Genomic DNA, 18,849 nt, shown 5'->3' on the forward strand with positions numbered 1-18,849 from the left:
GCCATGATTGAACTCACTGTGTATGAAACAAAATACCACATTACAGACAATACACTTTCTTTGTGCTGATCTGGATTACAAATACAACCAGGAGGTGAGAAGAAGTTTTTCTCCTGCTATTAAAAGCCCATAAAGAAGTGCTTGTTTTTTTGGTAGCTGCTAGGTAGCTACACAGATCCGGCCAAGTAAAATAAACAAGACAACAGTAAATATTTCCCTAGCATGAATTTAAAAATGGTTGACGCTTGCAAATGGGGAAAGATGGGGGTGTCATTTATGAAATTGAAAGCAGCTTGTGGTATGGTTAGGTCATAAGTATACACGCATACACATTTTATAGAAAAGGTGACAGACAACTGCAAGACCGGCCCTATAACTGTGACACAGAAACCAAATTGTAACTTTCCTCCGGGGCTTAAAGGGTGCTGTTTACGTATGAAAGGCAATTGGCATTATCTTTATACAGCAACAATGCCTACACCATGATTTCACTTCCCTATAGGACACTCGGGAGTGGAAGACATCTTTTTTGTATTGAGTAATGTACATGGAACAGATTATTCACTTGATTATAAATAGTATACTGATGTGCGCTCGGATGATTTATCCACACATAATCAGATTTTTTTCTGTTATATATGGATGAGTCCACAGATATTTTTTAAGATGTTTATTATTGCAAACAGCTTTTTTCCGTGATGTAACACTGGGACTTTTCCATTGCCCAGGGTTTTATTTTTATTTTTTGTCCATATTTTACTACTCCTCCTCCTCCTCCTCCTCCTCCTCCATCAGCCGACATGGTCAGTCCTGCATGTGCCCACCCAGACCGAACAGAAGACTACTGACTGTCGTAAGGCCAAGACTCGGGACCCAGCGGAGCCTGACTGAACAGCAACCCATGGTTTCAGACATCAATGCGTTACATTGGCCTGTCCACTGTTTCTCTGTAGTGTCTCTCTCGCACACACAGCTTTTTCAGCACAGACGCTGTTGAATGTTCAAGCCTCCTATAGATTTATCCGGACCTGGTTTATTAGGGAAGTAAGCTCGTTCAATAGAAAGAGGGCTCCTCTCCCTGGGGAGCCTGATGCAGATAAGAGGAGCTAGGTTTTAAATCTTGCTGCTTTCAAAAGCAGGTTTACCACCAATTACGCCTGCAAAAACATCACTGTAAAATGAACAGACAGAAGCAGAAGTGCCTGATACTCAACGCCTGACAGAGCATCAAGGGCTGGAAGCCTTTCTGTTGTTCACAATAGGGATGTCGTAGTTTGAAAACAAGCTGAAATCTTTATTCAATATGTGTCGCGACATGATGCAAACTGAAATGTGTTTCTGGGCCCTAATTGAGTGTTTTGCAATGATGTGTGGCAGGATAAAGTGTCCGTGACTACACAGGGTTTGGTTAAAAGGAGAGATCTAAATGGGAGTTGACGAAGTAGCAGAAGCTGGAGCCATGAATAATGTGAAGTGCACAGTATTCCAGGAATCAACTTCAGACTGTACTCAATGTGGGGTCACTACACCTCCACTTGTGATGGTTATACATGCAAGGCACAGAAGAACCCCAATACCTCTGATTCCAGCCTGCAGCTCCATCTCTCCCATTGCACGACTGTAGAAAAGGTGTAGATGCCAGTAATGTAAAACTGAACATTATCACTTTTCAAAACTAGAACGAACAAACCTATAGCAGCCCACTCGCACGTGTCACCACACTGGCTCACACTCAAATCAGTCACCTAGGCTTGTCCCGATGAACGAGCACACGCGCAGTGACCTTTAACCAACGATCGCTGATATAAAACCGCAAAAACGCTGTTGCACAATCAGAGCCAGGTGGTAACTAGTAGTACCACCGTATCGTCACGGAGATGGGCTCACGTTGCATCTGCCTGGCGCCCTTATCTCTGTGCACCTCAAACACGGTGTGTGTTTGTTTAATATTAGCATCTCATTAAAGCACTAAACCTGCTTGTTGTTACTTTGTTTACATAAACACTGAGACAATCCAGTCAAACCAAGGCAGTAAATCCATATGGCACAGCCTCACATATGCAGCTATTATTTGCAGAAAAGTACTGCTTAATCCAGCTATTCTGCGGAAGCCGACAGCACTGTTTTGTTGTTGTTGTGTTTATCATTTCACCGCAGAAGGCAAAAGAACAGGGCAAGGACAAGGACTGTTTGTGTGTTTATACCCCCCCCCCCCCATCTCCAAATGATAAACCCCAACAAACACAGGAAGGAAGCATCAGATGAAATAAGAGGATAGATCAGAAGACTATAGCCCGTCTCGACCTGGGTCCTGTAACTCATTCAAAAGATAAATGGAACCTAGGGGGCCAGATATTTGTCAGAGTTGTAAGAAAGTTGAAAAGACAAAAGTTGAGGCAAATGAGACATCGCTTGTAGTCTGTGGTGCTTGCAGGGGACTGTGTGTGGTTTGAGGAGGGAAATTAGGTCATGTGTTACAGGTTAACTGTCTCAATGTTGTTCCCTAAAATGCTTAGAACATGCAATCTGTTGAATATTCAAATATGTATCATGAGATTAACCTCAAAAAGAGAGAGAGAGAAAAAGTGTGGAGGAGTGGGACAGGGTGAGAGGGAGGTCAGTTTGTATGGGTTGGGGGGCCAGAGGATACGAGATGTGTGGTGGGGGTGGTCTGTAGTGGGGGAAGGGGCAGTGGGTTGTACATCAGGGCTTTTGTAGTCTTCCCTCACTCTCCAGCTCTGCCCCACTTTACAAGAGTAGTGTGCTTTGTAATTGCAAAAATCCATCATTAACCTCTCCGAAGGAAGCCACAGATCATCTTCCGTTACAGCTCAAGGGTGCTACTGCACTGCCACAAACCCAAGCTACAGCACAGGGAGCCTCCAGAAACTGCCACCTAATAATTGCAGTTATTACTGCTTAACACTTTGCCACTCGACAACATGAATATGCATAAAATATACATATACAAAAAAAAAAAAAAAAAAAAAAGCCAGTCTTCCCAGCTAAGAGCAGCTAATTTTCCTCCAGTAGTGAAAATTATTCTGTGCTGCATCTGAAGCGTGGCTAATTTAAAACACACCTTTACCAATCATGGAGAAAACCTGTTTCATGTGTTGCTTTTCTGCTTTGTCAACAGAGTCTACACTGCTGCATAATTCATTTAATTTGTTCCACAATGAAAGGAAGAATTAACAAGCTATAAGGTCTTCAAAAACTTGTACAACCTAAAAGCACAAAACAATGTATTACAGTGGAGCTCAAGTATAAGGTGTTCAGGGGAAAAGCTTGTGGAATTTGCCTGTTAAGTTTAAGTATTCGCAGGTTGTCAGGCCCACACCTACACCACAGAAAACTCAAAAAAGGTAACCATTAATGTGCAGACTCACATTTTTTCTAAGAAACAATTACGAGTCCTGACTACCGATTGGGATTCTTAACATTTCTGCTTGCATCTACAGGGTAATGTTGCAAGAAGGAGGTGAGGAAAAAAAACTAAACAAATCTGCATCAGTACACTATTTTGAGTAAAATAATGTGCATAAAAATTTAAATTAAAAAAATAATAATAAAACCTCTTATAGAAAGCAATGTGTTACCTTCAAATAAATAAATAAATAAAGACAGATAGACAGAGAAAGAGAAGCTGTTAATGCAAGATGGTCACCCTTGAATGTAATAATCCCTCCCTTCCACAGATACATCTAATTAAACTGCACAGGGAATGTAATAATGAAACATCGGGGGGCATCCGATCAGTCGGCGTGCGGGGGCAGAGGCATAGTGGGGCCGGACAGCACTGTCACAGCGCTCTCCCCACATGGTCGGCGACCGACAAACTGTTTGCCTGCTCTGCTCATGTCACTTCCTGCTGGGCCCATTTCAAGCACCGCGGCAGGCTCGCTCTTTGTAAACACAATGTGTCAAGGCTTCAGCTCAACAATAAACTGCTCATCCAATTTACGCTGCTCACTTCAGACGCACTGAGCTACTGAGGAGACTCGAGCGGTTTCTATTGTTGGGTTTTGTTTTGGCGGTGGTGGTTGCTTTTTGTTCTTTTTTCATTAAACATATTATTATTATGATGATGTACATATTTTCCCCTTATCTCTTGGTTTGATAAGATTCAGTCAGAGCTTTGTCAGAGGCACCACTCAAGCTTTAAGCGCTGCTTTCAGTATTTTAAAACCAGTGCATTGCCTGTCAGTGTGAATGTAAAGCTATACAAGCTTTGCGTTTGTTAATACACACTGCCTTTCTTTTCTCTTTCTTTATAGAATTAGCCTCTTACACATCACAATCCCTCATCGTTTCATTGCCTTAACACCTACAGAACACACTTGGCAGAAATGAATGCATATGGAACTGCTCAACTGAATATAATTCCTGGATAGCAAATTCACAGCAAAAGCCAGAACACACAAATTACAAACACACCTGCAAACATGAAATAATCAAACAAAAACATATTTACAGTCTTCTACCCGTTTGGTAAGGTATTCTCTCTAAGCAAAAAATTCGGAATTCTTATTAAAAAAAAAAAAAAAAAAAAAAAATCAAAGACAGGTGGTGGCGGGGGGGGGGGGGGCAAAGGAAAACAAAAACACGTTTATTACAGCAATGACAGACAGCGATTTTTACAGATGTTAACACACTGGCGCTGGGATGGGGCTGTTGCAGGGCTGCCTCCATTAATCACAGGGAGACACGGATGCGCCGTGGCACCTGTTTGTCTCGCTCACTCTTCGCATCTCCAGTCACGGAGACGCCCCTCTCCCGGCACGGAAAACGGCAAAAAATCGCAAACAATGCCTGATCACCAGTGTCTGCCCAGGTGTGACATGGCTGAGATTAATATCCCCCCCCCCCAAAAAAAAAAACAATTGAGAAGAAATGCAAGTCCGCCAACACCGGGGCGCAGCCACACCCCTGTACACAAACATCTCTTCCTATTACTACCGAGACCCCATGTCTCTCCTCTCTCAGGGAACACTTGACTTCACAGACTCTTGTTCTTTTGGCCTGCAATGCCTTAAAATCCAACAAAGACCTATTGTTTTTGGTAGTTGTTTGTTTTATATTGGATTTATTTGTGTTACGGTTTCCTTTCTAAAGCATTCAAGTCGTTAGAAATTTGCCTTCTAGGGTATTATCAGTTGTAAAATTTAAACGTTTATGCTTTTGTTTCCCTGAGGACTAAAATACAAAGGCAAGGCTGTTCTTAAAACGATCTGTGAAACTCACAAAAAGGATTCATGCAATAATAACATGGTAAATGCATCTATATTACAAAAGTCACCCTCAGCCAGCCAGCCAGCCAGCCTTATACATTAAAAGTAATAAAATTTAAAACCTTATACTATCAGCTTTAATTGGGCTTATACAGAGGATTTAATAACCACGCTCCTAGGTTTCTGCCTCTGCTGGAATGGTCTCAAGTAACTAAATTCTAAATTAAATTAAGCATTTCTAATTTCCCCCGTGCCTCCAACACTCAATTCAAAATCAGCGCTGGAAAATAAACTGAAACACACAGACACACATAGGGAAGAGACTGAGCAAAGTAGTACAGAGACCTTACTTCCTTTCTACTAGATAGAGATAATGAACAGGAGGGAGGGTGCCAAGACACCTGGCCAGAGTAGTATGGCAAGTGTATGAATCATTGCTTTTAAGTTCCTTGACCTTAGACCTTTGGGCAAGTCAACATCTGGCTCTAGTTAAAGAGCAGTTTGTAGTTGTCCTTGACTTCTACTTTTATAGGTCCTCACACAAACACCGGAGCGAGATGCACACTCACTCACTGAAAGGACAGTGATTGTCACAGGAAATCGTGTAAAAAGGCAGGAGAATAATAAGGCTGCAGGTGAGGTGGAAGATAGCAGCTGGAAACGGTGCTAAGAGATACATGATAGATGACGGATGAGAGACACAAAATGTGTAAATCTGAATACATCTTCCGGCCAGTCATTTACTAAACTGATATATTGAAATGTTCCAGCACAGAGAGAGAAGCCCTCTGTTGCCACGGGCATTCGAGCACACGAGAAACACCACTAAGAGAAGACGCTCCATTTAGCACAAGAGTTCAGTGAGCAGACAAGGTCCAGACACACAGGGACCACTAATTGTTAGAGTGAATCGAAGCAACAGTAGCTTATATGGTTCTTTTTTTCTTCCGATCTCCTCTCAAGGTCCCAGAACCGAATATCCAACATAAAATCCTTGCAGCTGCTCTTCACTTTCATGAGTTAATCACCTAAAATCAGCGTCATTATAACCCCCCTTCATAGAGAAAACAATCAGAAAAATCATATAAATGGCAGCTCAGCCATCAGAAGTGCGAACGACTGGGGGGGAACACGCTGCGGACACAGTACTCTCAAGGAAGCTCACAGTCTGAAATTCACTCTCAAGGTGGGATGTGCCCCTGATGGGAATAGCAGTTCAAACTGATTAAACAAATGGTGGCTGTGACCTTACGTGCTCAGGGCGAAACCTACCCAAGAGCCTGAAGCCATCGAGACTGACAAGGGTTTAACCAAGGTGGGCAGGTTTCCAGAGCAACCCCACAAACAAGTGTGATTCTCCATCATTGACTGTCGTAAAGGCTAAGCCACTTAATTAAAACTGCTTCCTACAGCAGGTACATTGAGCTAGAGAATTAGCCGTAAACCTGCAGGTAACGAGCCGATCGAGTGTCCTCACTGTCAGGAAAACGTTTTGCTGTTGACCTCATCCATTTTTTATTGTTTTTGTCTTGTTCTGTGGCCTTTTAAAAATGTTCAACTAGGAAATATACCACAAAAGAGATCGAGCTACGAGTTGGGCTGGCTAGCTTCAGCTCAGACAGCACCTGTCCCCCATATCCTCACGATTGAGCACCACTTCAGCTAATGGACCTGCCATCATTCCAAATGTAATCACACATTAGGGACCACAACAATAAAATGTTGCCCAACATGTTTGTAACCACAGCTCTGACCTACACTCTGGGCAGCACTGGCTAGTTCCATTAAAAAGAAGAAAAAAGAAAAAAAAATTGGTTAAGCTTCCCTTTTGTATCCCCCTGAAGGCCTCCTCGAGTCTCAGGGTGTTGACAAAGTATCTTCATAGTCATTATGTGCTTGTTAAGAGGTTGGGATGGTAAACATGTTGGGGGCTGACAGCCACTTCTTTTCACACCAAAAGGATTAACATTAAATAAAAAGTCAAATAACGATAATAACATTGAATATACTCTTAAAAAAATATCACGAAGTTAAAGCCGCAAGCATGACAGAACCTGACAAACCATGACATTTCTGCAATGCATTTATTTTTTTACTGCGATGGGCCAGTTTATTCACACAATCCAAAGTGGGGAAACTATGTTTCATCCACACATTTACACAACGATTCTAGTTTGATATGGAAAGCAAACGTTCTATGAGCGATGAATGGAGGATCAGAGAGTGGCAAAATAACGCACATGCAGGTGATTTTTACCGATACACAACAAATTCAAGGCAAAGTAAAGTCTTTCCCAAACGTCAGCGCAGGACGGTTTCTTTTTGGTGGCTCGTCTCTTATGTATATGAGGCCTGGGTTGCCCTACTTTAGCTCATTAAGCTGTGTCAAAGGAGAGCCGAGTTCCCAGTTCAGTGTGTGTGTGTGTGCAGCCTAAACTAACACTGTTGGCTGCTTTACTTAGCGGAATAATTAGGTGACAGCTGTCCAGACACCCACCGACCTTGCAAAAAAAAAAAAAAACCTAACACTGCGAACAGTCGACCCTGCAGGAAATGTCTGGAGAGTTTCAGTAGGCCGGCCTGGTTTCTTCAAATGATTTAGATACAACAGCAGCATCTCTGAACAATTAAATTAGATGTGTGTTTATATGTACACATATGTATTTTGTAAGGGTGTCTGCTAAGAAATAAATACTACTACTACTAATATTATTATTATTAATAATAATAATAATAATAATAATAATAATAATACACAAACAAATGATATTTAAAGACCTCAAGCAGTATGAGGTGGTGGAGGGATACAGATGTTCTCTCCTTTTTATTAGGATTATGATGGCTGGTACAAAAATGTAATCCTTGCTAACAGTATGCACAGCGCTCTCTCTCAGAGGGGACGAGAGTTGATAACAGTGGGCCCGCAAAAGACATTGCTTGTATAATGTCACGAGGAGTCTAGTATATTATTTCCATTTCCTGCATGTTCATAACTGCTTCTCAAGGCACAGCAGCTGAAGCTTCGGAGGGAATATCTGCACGGCCACTGAGTGACGGGGATGGAGAGCACTGTATTCAGAGATGTAATCGCTCTGGGTGGTGTGTCAGCAGAGCCTGTCTGCAATACAAATGGTACTCTCTATGGAAACCCACCTGCACCTTAATAAAATCAGCATGTACCTGTGTGTTGTGTACACACGCAAACACATGCAAACACTGTGATGAGGTGCTGTGAGAGACTGCACCGAACAGCCATGCAACTCTCCAGACCCTGGGAGAGGATAATTAACTGGGAAGCACCTGATCAGCTGTTCCACTGGTGACTGGCTCCCCTGTTCAGTAAAACAAGAAGTAACTGGCTTGCTGTTGAGAAGAGACAGGAGGAGAGCCTGGGAGTGCGAGCGAGAGTCCGAGAGAAAGTGATTTGGATCACGGGAACCAACTTGGCTAGTGAACTTGACAACAGACACAGATTACAGACTCTGCTTGCTGTTGGTAGTGTTTGTGTCTTTAATTGTTATTCGTGTAGAGAAGAACATGTATGCTGTGCTTAGTTTAAGCTCAAAAGGAGCTGGGGTTTTGGTTATCAGTTTTGAATGTGCTTTTGTTTTAAATAAATATTTAAATATATATAGTGGCACAGTGTGGGGTATGAGCTGTGTTGTGTTTGGGTCGTGGCTTCGGGTTGCAGTAGTACACGGTCGTTAAGAAGGATTCAGCAATCTCAGTCAGTATCCGTTCCGTTTCCCTTGTCTCCCTTCATCTACTATTATTGCCGAGTCGCCCTCTGTGCTTTTCCCTACTGGTACTTGGCATCGAATGTTGGTTGCAGGGTGTTTTTATGTGCTTTTATTTTAACTCAAGGCACACTCATCCACCAAAAAGACTGCTCCCTGCCCATGAGGATCAACAGACAAGCAGGTAGCCAGAGGGTCTGTGTGCAAGGTGTTCCTGTTCCCCATGGTAATCTTAAGAAAGCACTGAATATTTGTCCTGAGCAGTCTAAAGACAATCAGTGTGTTGGAGAAGAGCTTTTGTTCTCCATCTCTCGCGGTCTCTCTTTCCTCAGAGGAGGTCTGTTTTATATATTGTGTGACATGAGACAAAAATAAAAGGATTTAACATTTAGCAGCGCATAATCCACTCCAAGCCTTGTGCCTGGTTTAAGCCGCCCAAATCAAAATCTGACGGTAGTAAGATTTGAGTTTAAAAAAAAAAAAAAAAAAAAAACACTGGATTTGTAGTGCTGGGTGGGGGGGTGGGGGGAGGGGGAGCGATCCCAAAGTCATCATTAATACCTGTGTGGACAGTAAACCGGTTCGCAAAGTAAACCACAAAAATAAAAAGCAATCAAATCAATTTTTATTTGTATAGCACCCTTCGCAGGGTAGCCACAGAGCGCTTTACAGACCGGTAACATACAACAAATGTACAGCAAAATAAAAGACTATGGCTATGTTCTTTTCCCGCTTAACCAATTTTAAGACTTTATCGCAGGACATTAAGCACTGATGTCAAGACAGCGAACCCTTAAGATGTGGGCTTGTTCATGGCCACTACAGCGCTTTTCTATAGGGGACAGCACACAATCGAGGCCTAATGCTTGCAGCCACAAGACAGGGAAGATGAGCTTGTGATTGGTTGCTTCAATGTGCCACACTGACCTCTAGAGAGAAGGCCCCTTTGTGAGAGACACATCACCCCTCTCTACAATTAACCTCAACCTACCAAAGGGAGTTCAGTAAAGAATCTTTTTTTTTTTTTAATATTTTTTCTACACAGCAGCTAGGGACTCAAGATTAACTATCTGTTCAGCATTTTATTTGTAAATTAAATAAGGTTAAGACAGAGCACACACAAAAAAGGGGGGGACCAGTGAGTTAGTACAGGCAACCAAGCGGCACTGTCACCATTCCTCTCCTTCCGTTTGTGAACAATACAGGCAGCGCCATAAATGAAGTCATTGTGAAGCATCACGCCTCACTTGGTAGAATGACAGCTTTTTCAGGGACTGCTCTGATACCAGCCGAGAGATAACACTGTTCTTTTGTGTGTGCGGGTATCTATAAGTAGGAAACGCAAAGACATGTGCCAATCATAGTTCGCATACTTCACTGCAGGCACCGCCCAATCCACCAAAACAGAATCTCAGGCATGGTTTAAGAAAAAAAAAAAAAAGATCCATGACAAAGACAAAGCAACACGTTGACTGTAATTTTCACAGTGTCTTAAGATTAAATAACTAAGCGTTGCAAACTGCGCTCCTACTTGACCTTTAAATTCCTGGCAGATTAATGAAAGACATGACAGAGAAGATTTAATCGGACAGTAGAGACTGTAATGTTATAGCAGGCAAATGACTAAGTACGGCCTTTGTCTCGAGTGTTGACATTTTCCAAGTCTGGTATATAACCAATTTATGAAAAAAAAAGTGGAAACAGGCCTATATTTACGGCTTCAGAAAGGTTACACTTTTCTCACTTATTTGCAATAAAGAACAGGCAAGGCAGCACCCAGCTACCTTCGAAAACATTACCTTTATATTTGTACTGCTAGCGGCCTCAACAAACAGCCTTGCACAAACCATAAAAAGGTGATTTCCCATTTTGACATCAGTGAAGGCCACTCAGTCATTTTTACATTTTGTCAAAGTGGGTTAAGGATGAGGGATTAGAAATATGGGACAGTGTGGGACAGTCACAATGAGATTCTGATGCGCACACCTTTGAGTTTAAGCCTGCCCTACATCAATAGGTTACATGTCCCATGTCAGGCCGTTTTCAAACTGGGCCTATACAAATCTATATGTGCCAGCAACTCTCCTGCTGACTTCTGTGCGTCGCGTCATACAGTAAGACACAGAACAGATCAGAACATCTGGCAGGGGTAAACCAGAATCTGAGACCTTGATGACAGCTTTTGGTTCATCTGCTGACCCATGCATGTGATCATGGGAAACCCAAAAGCAGTAGTGAATTTTCTAATACTAAGATTGATGGGTGGGTGGGTGATGTATGTTACATTAAATTTATATCTGAGGGCTGTTTGTATTCCATACAATGCCTCATCCATAAAACAGATCCACATTTCTTTCAAAGAGAAGGAAATAAAAAGCCGAGATGGCACACTCACCGCCGGGCCTGTACACAACATCGTCCTCGGTGATGAAGGAGGTGATCTCTCCGTTCTCTGTGCGCTCGTAGCGGGACTTCTTCTTGGGCGGCTTCTTCTTGCTCTTCTTGGTGGCCTCCTCGGCGGTGGTGCCAGTGTTGTCGTTGTCCTCATCCTCACTGTGGTCGCTCTCTGCGTAGTTCTTGGCGCCGCCCTCCAGGGTGCAGCTGCGTCGCGGACGGGAGCTCTCGGTCTCCCGCATCTTGTCTCTCTTGTCCCGGTCTCTGTCCCTGTCTCTGTCCTTCTCCTTCTCTTTGTCCTTCTCTTTATCGGCCGTCATGATACGCCACGTGCCTTCCTCCGTCCTCTCACGGCTGGGCCTCCGTGAAAGGTAGACTGTGAGCCTGGGCTTCAGTCTTCTGAATTTATCACTCAGATCCAGGAAAAATTCAGCCACACCAGCAACCCCAGTGTTTCAGAAGAGCTGCAGAACACAAACACAAACACAGCAGCGTGAGTGGATGACCAGTGGTGGTTGTCGAGACACAGCACAGCACAATACTCACGGAGAGACAGAAAGGCAAGGCATGGAAAACAAGATCACATGATCGGTAGTGAACTGTAAAAAAGAAAACAAAAGAAAAACCTTCGTATCTCAACAAGGCACACCTGCAGGATAACCCGAACAGACAGGTCTAAAATCTCTTAAAATCACACATCTTTCACTGTGACAAGTGTAAAATGAACCGAATCTTCACACCAGGTTTTAAATTCCCCGGTGTATCTTAGAGATGGCTGAAAGGGAAACAAGGGTTTGGAGACACACAGGCAGAACTGGATTTCCCACTGCTTTAACACAAGAAACACTGGAGTATTCTTAAAAGCACAAACTAGCCAGCACTGGAAATTCCCCAGTTTCACCCCCCTCCCCTACTCTGCCCACCCCAGAGCCATATTTTTCCCTCCCCCGTGTAATAAAACACTAACGCACTCTGCCCACAAGACACCACCCCTGTGCAGTGGCTATGGTACAGTATAATTTAAAAAAGCTTAAGCCAGAGTGAGTTTCAGGGACTTTGGAATCCATCTTGGATAAATTGATTACATTCTGTACATAGATGTACTACTTCAGCAAACAAGGGTACATGAGGGAAAAATAAGCATGGGAAAAAATTAAAATAAATCGGATGCTCTCTCAACGTGGTGTAGCTTCCAATATTTAATAAAGTCAAGACACGACCATATGGTAATGCAGCCCAACATCCAAGTGCATAAACAGAGCAACTGCCTCCCTAATCAGTTTTCCACAAGCTGACAAAAATAATAAATTGTATTCATCTTCCTTTGATGCCACTATAAAATACATAGATATATGAAGGCCACAGTGCATAGCACTGCTGCCTCACAGCTCCTGGGACACAGGTTCAATTCGAGCCATGGGTGTCTGCCTGTGTGGAGGGTGCCGGTTCTCCCCATGGCCACCTGTGTCCTCTCTCATCCCAAATACAGGTGCTTAGGTTGACTGGCTGCTATAAAATTGCCATGTAGAGCATGGTGCATCGCCAACCCGTAATGCCAGCATGGTGAGTTATGGGTAGTGATCCTCTATGAGGAGGCCTCATCCTGCAGGGGGGTTGATAGAGGCTGATGGATGGATGTAGATATAGATATATACACATACACATAGACACACACACACACACACACACACACAGCTAAAGAGAGAAAGACTGTCATGCAATGAAGCCAACATCAAAGCAGGATCAGAAACGGAGGTGCGCCCAAAATCTCACAAAGGAATCCTTCTTTCCAGCACACTGACTCAATAACTCCAGTACTAAACCTCACTCACTCCACTGCACCAGTTACCACATCCTGGTCTTACCCTGATGGCTACAAGCCTGCATGTCAGGTTCTGGGGTAAACAGTTCAGGTGTTAGTTTGTCTTGCTCTATAAGATAAACCGTGGCTATGATTATGGTGCTTAGGAGTTTGGGCCAAAACTGGCAATCACCTCAGATTGCTTAAAGATGGATTTAGAAGAGAGAGAGAAGGGGAGGGGGGGGAAGAAGTGGAAAGGAGAGCAGAAGATTCGATAATCATGCTAAAAGTGTATCTTGGCAGGCGTGGCGGAGTGCGGTTCACAATAACATTAGTCACTGGCAGCTTGTCATCTCCACTGCAGACAGCAACTGACACAGCAGCTGCTTTTGTCGTCATACATTATACAAATAATACGTTCTGATTACAGGTCTGCGGGTTGACCGACATTAATCACCTAATGGTAAGTTACTAGGACACACAGTGGGACGTTTCTTACACATCAACTGTTGTTCACAGATGCAGGCTGTAAGAAATGATCTCCTGGGTTACACCAGGCCAAGAAAAAAAAAAAAGAAGGCAGGCAGATCAAACAGTTGGCATGGCAGGTCTGAACACATCACAACAAAAACAAGTCTGCTTTATTTTTCTTTAACAGACTTGGGGTCAAATGCATTGGCCCTGTTCTTCAAATACTTTTCAGGTTGCGTTTACCCACGTTCATCAAGGCGAGCCCTTCTGATAGCACCTCTCCCAGCTCAATTCCAAACCACCTCACTGGGTGCAGATCTTCTCCACCAATGGGGGAGGGGGGTTCTAGAGAGTCTGCTTCTTAAACCACTGCATATGAAATGAGCTCCCAGGTGGCTAAACAGTTTTTTACGATGAATAATTAAAATAAATAAATAAAAATAAAATATATGAAGCAACCCTAATCAAATAAAAGGGGATGTCCTGAATTCCAGCTCACATTTTAAGTGGCTCGATGACAGGGCAAGCAAAGCAAAAATATTTTTGTTAAATATCACTCAGAAAGAAGTCTTTCCCTACCAACATAAAGGCTTTTCTGTTTTCCAACTAACTAATTCTTGCAACCAGAGCCATCTTTGGTAGAGGAAAACTGTACTACAAAGTTGCACCACAAACACCGAAACACCCACCATCCAACACAGAGGCTGCTTTGGCAGGGATAAATTCCCAGAATTCAACACCACCCGCAACAGCCATTTCCCCTCTTGTAGGAACACACTGATATTTTAATGAAAATAATATACGTGGTGCTGAATTTCTGAAAGGCGTGGGGCTCACATCTAGCATCTCTGGGTTACAGACTCTGATCTCACTACCGTGTGGAGAGACCTTTGTGCGGTGAAGATGCAAACCCTAAAACCCTTTGCTTCAGAAAGACGCCATCTGTCTTATTAATGCAGAAAAAATAAATCCCTTTTAGTCACACCAACCAAAAAAAAAAAAAACTAAAGAAAAAGCCCTTGGGCCCCCCTTCACAACAGCACCTAATTTCACCAGTTAGGATCTCTCTGCAAAATCAAAAGGTGTAAGCAAGACAATAAAACACAAACTCCTGTTTTATTAAGCATTTAAATAAAACAAAAGCCCAGTACACTTGCCTCTTCTAAGGCAGCATTGTATCAAACAGTGAAATCTGGCTGCGAGTAAAACTTGCACAAGGCTAGACTATTCTGTGGTCTTGTTTTTTCTGTCCCCCCAACCCCCACTCCACTTCCACTTTTTACTCCCTTTCATTTCCTAAACACTAACCAGATACAAATTCGAATCTGTAATTTAATCAAAGACAGCTCTTTAAAAAAAAGATTAAAACAGGCCTATAAAAATTCTTGCTGAAATTAAACAAACCGATGCATTTCTTTGCCAATTCATAAAAGTGTTCATCAACAGCCAGTTACACATTTTGCACAAACATCTGCAAAGGCAACTTAAAACAAAATCAAAATCTGCAGGTAGTATATAGCGGTTATGAAAAGTAAATTAAAATTATATATATATATTATAAAAATGTAAATGGAGGCCAAGATGACAAAATATTTTTTAAATCTGAGAATTATGAAGTGGTAAAAATGACTGGCGTGGATTCGGGAGGCCATTCCAAGGAGCTCAAGAACACCTAAACTCTAAATTGATTAAAACTACAGATTAGCCTTTCTTAGGACTGTTATAGGAGCTAAACTCCAGAGACCTGACATCCAGCCAAAACTATTACACAAACCCTCATTCCATTGTGTATTTCATAAGAAAGCAAACCCTTGCAAAGATTTTTATTTGTAATACGTGTGTGCCCACTACCAGTGTGCATTTAACCCCTCCTGAAAGATTACAGCTTGTTTTTCCATGTCACCTGTGTTGCTTTTTTTTCGTTTTTGGTACATGATGAAGGGCCTACTAGAAACGGCTTGGAGGGTGGATACGGCTGAGTGTGACAGGCCCTGTATTGATCTGGGATATATCCTACTACTTTAGTTCAGGTCAATGGCCTTTAACTTTCCTGGGAGTGGGTTTTTATATGCGTGTGGCTGGGAATCCATTTTCGTTCACTCCTATTTCTGAAGCCATCAATGAATCTTATTTTACTTGAGGGCTGCAGTCACAACCCCTATGGCTATCTGATCATCACTCGGACATTATTGTGCTTTGCTCATTTGCTCCTGCCCCCAACACCCCCTACCGCCTCCTCCGCTTCCTACGCGTCTGCTCGTGAACAACACTCACATTCCTCCAGATGTCTCCTTTATTGACTTATAAACTTGGAGTAAAAGTTTAAAGGTTTATCCAATAAACTTTCTAACCCTTATGGGCTATCCAGCATTCAGTTCCCAAAAGAAGGCTTTACTTTATTAAAAAGAAAGAAAAAGGGGGGAAAAAAGTCTGGACAAAATTGTACTGCTGAGACAAAATCTCTAAGGTAGCCTAGTGAAATTAGCATCTAGAACACCAGATCCCCTCTTTAGTGCTAACATTCGAGCATGTGCAAACACATTGCATAATGCCTCAACCCACAAAGCATTGCAGTAAGAGACTGAATCACCAAACAACTGCTCAGTTTATTATCATTATTTTATCCCATACTGATGTATTTCGTAACCCAAGGGCAAAAACACTTGTCTGTAACAGCTGTTTGTTGAATTAACTGTCTGAGGAGACTATCCCACCACCCAACCCCCCCACTGTTAAGCCAACACTGTAAAATCCCATGTTTTAAAGTCTCTGGTGCAAATAATTCAGCAGATAACTAAACAATTTTGATCACACACACACTTCATAATAAGACAAGACTGGCATGGTGGGGAATCAGACAGGATGTAGAAAGATTAACTTTTTTTTGGGGGGTGGCTTCATTTTCAGAAGACAAATGCGCAACACTACCATTTAAGGCTAACAAGAAGAGAGTATCCCTCACTTCACCTCCCCCTGTCCAAGAAACTCAGTGAGATGTACGTGATTTATGCATCAGTGTTATAAAGCCTGTTGGTGATGTACACAAAGCTGTTTTTATTGTACATTATTGTAATGGGATGACTAACATTGTGCCCCCTCACTTGTGCTCCCTCTTCTCTGGCCCACTTGCTCTGCACAACAATAAGAGATTTGTGCACTGAACGGTCAGCACTTCTACAATCTGTGACTGAAACAAGACCAACAACACCCAAAACGGACACTCAAAGCAAAATCAACTGTGTTACCCTTTCCCTGATGTTTATTTACACATTAAAAACAAACCATATGTGTCCAAGATTTACTGAAATTCAAACTTGATCACTTTGCTGCAGCTGTATTATACACATTTTGTTTGTAAAAGTTATTCTCTCCTCTAACCTCCTGAAAGCAAAGGAAACCCTCAACAAAGCATTCACCTGAACTGAAAGGCACTTCATTAAAAAATAAAAATTGAGAACAATCCCTATGCATTCACTAACATTTCCCTGGACATCAATCCATTAATACAGTATCAAGAACCTTTCCAGCTTTTTCCCTTCATCTGGATCCTGAAGGCCATACATAGTCTTGCGTTTTCCTTATGCACTTTCATAAAGGTGTGTTGAGCATAATGAGAAAAGTATGTATTTTCCAACTACGAAATCTACCGACAAATCAAACCGTCACATTCCACAGTGACAGCACGATGCGCCGCCACAAGCTGAAGAGACAGCGGAAGATCTTTAAAGCATTTGTGAAAGTGACTTTTCTTATTATTATTATAACAAACCAATAACCTGTAACACCAAGCTGACACCTTTCTATATCAATTTAAGGAGAGGGGAGAAAAGGAGAAAAAAAAAAAGTGTGCAATAGGCCCAGAATGTCTTACAATCACTTTAATGATACAGCACAATTGTCTCTGCTTGCTACACTACCTTGAATAATAAGTTGTGACAGTGCTGCAGTGGAAAATGGCAGGAGCTATTTTTCCAAACTGTTCTTGAAGGTGTAATCACACGAAGTACACGGGGCGCCGTACCTACGTGTCACAGTTAACAAAAGAGGATTCAGAACCGGGGATGTGCCAAGTGCTCTAGCAGGCATCCATGTCTTAATTGAGTTTCTCTAAAGCTGTGGAATTCCACAGCCAAGTGGGGGTGGTATTTTTCTTCTCTCTCCCCCCCTGTACACACACTTTTCCCCCTGCTTTTCTCTCCTCCTGTTCTTAATTACAAATGTGGTCATTTTAAAGCTCTCTCCAGAATTCCAACCTTTCAGAAAGGTTTACATAAAAATAAAAGAAATGTGCCCCATTAAAAAATAATATTGTCGTCTGATTGTTCTGCAAATCAAATGAGCAGGGGCAGAAGTGCAGGTATTAGAGGGGGGTATTAAGTCCCCCTTAACAGGAGTTGTATAAAAGGGCTAAATTGAAATTTAATTATTGCAGATCTCAAGGACTCCCCATGGAGAGTGCTTATCTGGATCGTAACAGGAGATTTTATAAGCAACTTCAGCGCGGTTAAAAATCATTATTACTTTGTCTTCACCGAAGATAAATTCTCACACTCAGTTAGCATGCTGCTTGAAACTCACGCTCGGCCCCCTGCACGTACAGAAGAAAATGGAGAATGTTTACTGTAATATCCAGAGCTCAGCCCCAGCTTCTCAACAGGCACGTGTTTTCAATCACTCCCCCAACCGCCTGAGAGGTTGTGGAAATCTTTTCCAGCCCTCTTCAGGCAGTTGTGTCTGGCACATGTATTTAGCAGTATTATAAATTCAGTTTCTGTTAGCATATGGTAAGAAAATTATTTTCTCATGGATTTCCCCCCCCCCCCCCCCCCGACACACTAATCTTTTCCTTCATTCCATCCATCAAATTAATTATCCAAACACAAACTGTATTTTACAAGATTAAATATCCAGATAGACAAAGATGCACATAACAAGAGTAATAAAATAGGTTTATAGGGGACTTGTGTTTCCCTTAATCAAACTTAGCCAAATTAACAGCGTTCTGTGAATAATACAATGGCAAATACAAGGCAGGACGTGCGGCAAACAAAAGGGATTACAGACAGACGGGCATGCTGGGGGAATTATGAGACGAGTAATGGGGAGGCTGCGAGACGAGTGGGAGACAAACGGATCTGGAATATAAACAAGCAATATTCAAGCTAACCAGACTCCAAATGCAATGGATTCCCCTCGACAGATCTTAAAGCTGCAG

General features: G+C 42.4%; 1 protein-coding gene across 7 annotated transcripts in view; it reads right to left on the minus strand.

Annotated features, from left to right (window-relative positions):
• rerea (arginine-glutamic acid dipeptide (RE) repeats a) overlaps positions 1–18,849 on the minus strand; it is a 173,137-nt gene that overhangs the window by 97,351 nt on the left and 56,937 nt on the right. For all 7 annotated transcript variants that reach the window (XM_066691248.1, XM_066691247.1, XM_066691245.1 and 4 more), the window contains one exon: positions 11,364–11,826. In XM_066691248.1, coding sequence (XP_066547345.1) covers positions 11,364–11,682 — 319 coding nt within the window. In that variant the 5' untranslated portion in view covers positions 11,683–11,826. The remainder of the gene's footprint in view (positions 1–11,363; positions 11,827–18,849) is intronic.

Source organism: Amia ocellicauda, chromosome 18 (genome assembly GCF_036373705.1).
Source record: "Amia ocellicauda isolate fAmiCal2 chromosome 18, fAmiCal2.hap1, whole genome shotgun sequence".
NCBI classification, from domain to species: domain Eukaryota; kingdom Metazoa; phylum Chordata; class Actinopteri; order Amiiformes; family Amiidae; genus Amia; species Amia ocellicauda.